Source organism: Myotis nattereri (assembly GCF_964212035.1).
Source record: "Myotis nattereri genome assembly, chromosome: Y".
NCBI classification, from domain to species: Eukaryota; Metazoa; Chordata; class Mammalia; order Chiroptera; family Vespertilionidae; genus Myotis; species Myotis nattereri.
The window spans coordinates 18,016,032-18,022,031 of NC_138094.1; the positions used below are offsets into that span (position 1 = coordinate 18,016,032).

The 6,000-nt window shown below is 50.9% G+C and overlaps 1 protein-coding gene across 1 annotated transcript in view; it reads left to right on the forward strand.

Annotated features, from left to right (window-relative positions):
• The window catches only part of LOC308512359 (uncharacterized protein), a gene marked incomplete at both ends in the record, with an annotated part of 196,387 nt that extends 191,614 nt beyond the window's left edge, over positions 1 to 4,773 (forward strand). Inside the window, 1 exon segment of the mRNA XM_081082129.1 lies at positions 4,714 to 4,773. Within this exon segment, the coding sequence (XP_080938255.1) occupies positions 4,714 to 4,773 (60 nt within the window).
• Positions 4,774 to 6,000: the final 1,227 nt, after the last annotated feature.

The following is a 6,000-nucleotide window of genomic DNA, read 5'->3' on the forward strand; positions in this document are numbered from 1 at the left end:
GAACTCCTGATTTCTGTTGTCAGTAGTGTCCCCAGCATCAGGTTCCTGATGGGCTGACTGACATTCCAGGGATGCATAAAGAGGGTCCCAGACTTGGAGCACATTCTAAGGACCCCCTTTCTTAAAAGAGGTCACAAGGGCAGATGACCTGGGATCACAGTAGCTACTTTGTGACTGGAGAAGGCGGTTGCGCAGGACGGCCCTTCTCATGGGCTCAGAGGCTACTGTGTCCTGTACATAAGTGAGGGCCATGATGAGAGCAGGTGGCAGGAGACCAGGATGTGGTAAAAACATCCCCCAAATTCATGTGTGGGTGCTGGGAGTCGGCGGAGCCTGTCCAATACTGGGCATGAAGTTCTCCTGCCTTCAGTGCCACAGCACATGCCCTGGGAAAGCAGGCTCCGTATGGGGGGGGAGGGTAGAGGAGTGTTTCTTGCTCATGAAGAAGGCATGTTCGCTCACACTTTGTTTCTAGGTCATTCTAAGTGGTCCCTCCTGCCTCCTTGTATCTCCTGGACACTGGGATCTCATAGAAGCTGCCTGAGCTTGGGCTCCTCCAATTTTCCAGTTTCTGCCTGGTGAATGTAATGTTTGTGTTAAAGAGAAAATCTCACCTCAGGTGGCACCTCTCCGGCTTTAAGCCCATGATACCAAGTCTAGACTCAACTGCTGACCTCATTACAGTTTGAACCACTTCCAGAAATCTCATCAGCCAGTCTGGAATTTTCAGGTCAACACCACTGTGGTAATCTGTCACGTGATCCCTCTGCCTGGAATATGAAAGTTGTTTGGGAATCACAATGCAGGGGGTACAGAAGAGCCTACAGAAAAGTTGCTCCTCTCTGCCTCTGTCTCTCTCTCTCTAGCCCCCCCTCCTCTCCCCCCGCTCTCTGGCTCTCTCTCTGTCTGTGTCTCCCTGGATTTCAAAAGATCCAATGTGTGACTCAGTACAGCATGGGGATATCCCAAACTATGGCAGATCCTTACATGCCAAGTACAGCTTCAAATCTTCTGAAGGGGAAGGTGTATCTGTGCACTGTGCTTAATCCTGAGAGAGGACATCTTCCCTCACAATCTGAGTGAGAGTTGTAGGCCGGGGCCCAGAAGGAGCTTTCTGAAGCCAAATTTGCATGGATTGTTCCCTAGGGTTGAGCAAACATTAGTTATTTATACAGACTTTGGCAGTCATGTTTAGGGCCCCGGCCCTGGAACTTGGCTGGGAATAACCTGTTGCCTGTGAAAGGTTGGGATGTGTAATAGGATGCTTGAGCTAAAATGAATGCCCTCCGTAGCAGCTCCTTGGTAAGGATACACAGGTATTTTGGCCCACATTTATTTTTCACTGTGCCTCCAAGATTCCAAAGAGCCACGACTCTCAGCACTCAGTGGCTTTCAGAATTGTATAAGTCACATCCCAGGTTCAGCTGCCACACCCCTCCTCTGGCCTCACCACAACCCACATTTTCACATTTAATTTTCTCAAGCCAGGTTGCTGAGCTGATCTGGTTCTTCTGAGAGGAAATGCCCTTTACCTCCACAGAGGAAGGGTGACAGAATCTCCTGCCTATACTCCCCGTCAGCTTGGGTTTAAGGGATCCACCCAGTTTCCTTCTTCACCACTAGCCTTATAAGTTCTCAAGTTGATGCAGTCAGTGTATTTGAGTTTCCCCAATGTTCACCTTGTCCTGGGTAATTCCCTTGGTCCCATTCCAAACGTGCAGCCCCTCCCTTCTCCTGATCAATCCCTAGATGTGATTTTGGCCTGACCTCCTCTGGGGAAGGCTTGCTCCTCAAAATCTGGAAGACCAACTGTCCCTCTGTTCCTCTTTGAATGGGTACGGGATTTGCAATTGTAGGTAACATCAAGTCTCAGGGGCTGTTTGGTACTCAATACAGTTGCATTGAAATTCTTTCACTCTTCAGACGATACACTGTCTCCCTAAAGGTGTGTTAAAGGGAACATTAGGGAATTTTGATGTGGCACCAACACCCACATCAAGTCTACTTCCAGGATGGTTTCCTTTTCTTTTCCTTTCATGAATGGACCTAGGGTTCAGTTGGAGGTGTGGAGAGTGCAAAACCCCATCAGGATTAAATGCCTGGAGATCCAGGGCTAAGGTTTTGCTCTCAGGTGGAAGTAGCCATTTCAGCTAGGACCTCAAAAGGAACGTGTGGTCAGACGGGGCATGATGGCTTCTGAGGAGGCCGAGGAGGGAACAGAATCTAGAGCGTGAGAGTCAATGTCAAGCTCTGAGCACAGGGCTCCCTGCACCATGCTGCTCTGGTGAGTCAGGAGCCTAAGGCGATCCCCAATGACCTGCAGGCCAAGAACCCAGAGATTTGTCCTTTCTTCCATACAAATGAGCAGAATTTGCCTTTGCCTCTGGATGCAGGTTTGCCTTAATCTAAAATGTTTTGATTTCTGTTTTGGCGTTTGCCATTCATAGAGGTTCAAAGGGTAAGTTTTCGCTGTGTCTGAAAGTCAAGTATTGCTAAGGAACCTATTGTAGGCCAAAGTGGCAAAATCCTTTTTGTAGTTTTTAGTGGCTGGGCTGTCTGTGTGAAAACAGGTCTTAATGAAAGTCTTTCATAACAGCCAATTGATGTTTAGAAAGAGAGGAAGGGAGTGGGCGGAGAGAGAGAGAGAAACATTGATGTGAGAAACATCCATCAACTGGCTCCTGCCCACCCCCTACGGGGGTTAGGAATTGAGCCCTCAGGTGACCTTTGGGGGGCACAGGAGGAGGCTCAACGCACTGAGCAACACTGACCAGGGCTTGCAGTCTCTTATTGTGAGGAGCCTTAGTTGTGACATGTGAGCCATCTGTTGTCATGTATAAAGTGGGCATTCTAATATTCATAGAAGGGACACACAGTAAAATGTACATGTTGGAATTAATGGTTATTTTTCTCACCTCCAGCTCCCCCTTGCTTCAGGAAACGTTTGTGCTGCTTTTATATTCCTCATTTAAAATGTGTCAAAGGCCTCAATGGTACCCATTGTGTGGGTGTTCCTTAATCTTCCCCATCTATTTTATTTCCTGGAAATTAGCAAGAGGCAGTCCTGGGCCACAGGCTGGTCCCTACTCCAGGCGTTTTCAGTCCTTCAGTGATCCTCAGAAACTTTTTTTCTGTAAAGGGTGGAATCCTCTCTATGGTGTCCCAGTACTCACTGCACAGCAGAATTCCAGCTAGCCAGTGGGTAGAAGTGGGAGGTGTCCAGTTGTTATCTCACCCCTCCTTGGTGCCTGGTTCTTGTCCTGCCAGTGGCAGAGGAGAGGCAGGGCTGAGTGGCTTTGAGATTCTAAGCAGAAAACGGGGTTGGGGTAATTTGGGGGGCACTCCAGTTGTTGCTGGAGGAGTGCCTTTGGCCCTCAGCTGGTCCCTCTGAAGGGAGAAGGACCGGGTTTGCACATGCTCAGCCTGACAAGATGCCTTGCTCCTGACTGTCTCCCATGATCTCTTTCATAGCAGCTTCATGGGGATGAGCCTCCCAGCTCCACGCAGACTCCTGGAACTGGCATGTCAGAGCCTGCTGCGGGATGAAGCCTCAGCCATCGCTGCTCTGGAGTGGCTTACTATGGAGCTCTTCCCACCTCTGTTCATGGCAGCCTTCGCTGGGAAGCACAGCAGAGTCCTGAAGGCCATGGTGCAGGCTTGGCCCTTCCCCTGCCTCCCTCTGGGGGCCCTGATGAACCATCGGCAGCCTTACCAGGATATCTTGCAGGCTGTGCTCGAGGGACTCGATGCCCTGCTTGCCCAGGACACTCGACACAGGTATGGGGGATTCAGTAGCCTGGTAGCACCCTGGGGATCTGAGCAGTTGCAGCTGGGATAGGGGAGTGCGCAGGGCCAAAGGGAGAACTGAGGCAGGCCTTGGAGCCACTGCTGGTGTCATTCTGGGAACAGGCTTCAGATACATAAGGCTGATGAAAATGCCAAGGGTGACCGAAGGGACACGAGCCCACTCCTTCCTGGTGGCACCTAAATGTACCAGGAATGGGGACCATGAAGGATCCCAGTCGCACCAGGAGCAGGTGATTCTGGGACATTGAGTCAAAAGTCCAGTCAGGTGTCTGGCCCAGCTGCCCAGATTCCTAGACTCATGGTCTTATTCCTTGTTATCATAATGCACCCGAGCATAACTCCTATTTTCTCCACAGGAGATGGAAACTGCAGGTGCTTAATTTACAGAAGAGAGTTCATCAGGAATTCTGGATCGTGTGAGCCGGAACCAGAGCCCATCTGTGCTCACTGCTGGAGCCTGAGGCCCCGCAGCCCATGAGGAAGAGGGGGAAAGTGAACAGCTTAACGGCCAGGCCAAATCCACCCTTGGCCCCCGTGGAGCTGTTAGTAGACCTTTGCCTCAAGAAAGGTGTCCTTGATGAGTCCCTCAGCTACCTGATTAAGAAAGTCAGCGAGAGGAGAGGTTTGCTGCACCTTAGCTGTAAGAAGCTGAAGGTTTTTGCGATGTCGAAGCAAAACACTAACATCCTGGATATGGTGCAGCTGGACTCTGTCCAGGATTTGGAGGTAAACTGTACCTGGAAGCTGTCTACTCTGAGAAAGTTCGCTCCTTACCTGGGCCAGACGGGCAATCTGCGCCGGTTCCGTCTCTCCCACGTCTTCACGTCTTCTCACACAACCTTGGAGGAGGAGGAGCAGTGTGTTAGCCTGGTCACCTCTCAGTTCCTCAGTCTGCCCCACCTCCAGGACCTCAATTTGGATGGTGTCTCCATCTTCAGAGGCCACCTGGACGAGATCCTCAAGTGAGGGGTGGCGATCTTTCCCTGACGACCAGATCGAGTCCCTTTCCATTTCAGTGCACAGTGATGGGCTCTCCTGTGTGCTGTCCCTCAGCAGTGCTAGAGTGCCTGAGCCACTAGATGGGCCACACAGTCAGTGTCTCGTTCACCGCTCTGTCACCTTGCATGTTGTGACATAACCCCCCAGACAAAGGTAGGACGTATGCACTAGGACAGAGGCTACTAAAGGGACTCCTTGCTAGGAATTGGCGTAATGGAGGCTTCAGGCCAGGGGATGGTAGCTTTGGGCATCCTTGTAAGTGGTGTGGAAGGGAAGATGATGCAATAGAACCAAGTGAGGATTGCAATGACAAGGGGAAAGCCAATCAGAGGTGAGGTTTCAGGGGTTAAGTTCTGCACTTAGAGATTTGGCCATGGCAGCCTTTCACTCCAAACCTGCCTCAGTCACCTGTCTGCCAAGGGTTGCCATAGGCTCTGCCAAACAGAATGCGTGGTAAATGCAGGATTCCGGAGGGAGTCATTACTAAATTGGATAGGTGGTTTGTAAACAGTGCAGTGGTCAAAGTTCCTGGAGGGTGGCAGCTCTCGCTGGATGTTGCCTGACTGTGCCCAAGTTAGCCCTTTCTGCACAACTGCCAGAGGCCTCATTGGGCTAAGAGATGATGGTGACAGGGGTCTAGGCTGTGGCTGGAAGGAAGCCCGAGTTGCAGGCATTTCAAGACATGTCTCCAATACTAAAATGCACTGGTTGCCTCCTGCTTCAGACCCTGGGTCAGGCTCCTTTCTGAGCTCCTCCCATCTTTACCTCCCACCTTTATGTTCACAACACCTGTGTGTTTGGCCTGGGCTGTATGATGTGCTCCACTTGACGGATGAGTAAAAGGAGTGTGTGTGTGGTTTCATCCAGTTGAATACATCACGGAGCAGTTAACAGATGGGGAAAGATTCCACTCAAATTTGCTCTGACTTGAATGTCACTTTTCACTCTGCAACATCCTGGGTTTGATCATCATCCGGAACACTCTAGGCTTTGGTGACATGGGCCTCTTTAACCTGAAGGCCTGCATCATCCTCACCTGCCTCTGCCCACGAGGTCCATCCCCCACATGTAACTGCTCTATGTCTCCCCAGGTGCCTGAGGACCCCCTTGGCGACCCTGTCCATCACTAACTGCCTGCTTTTCGAAAGAGACTTGAGACATCTCTCCCAGCAAATGAACGTCAGCCAGCTGAAA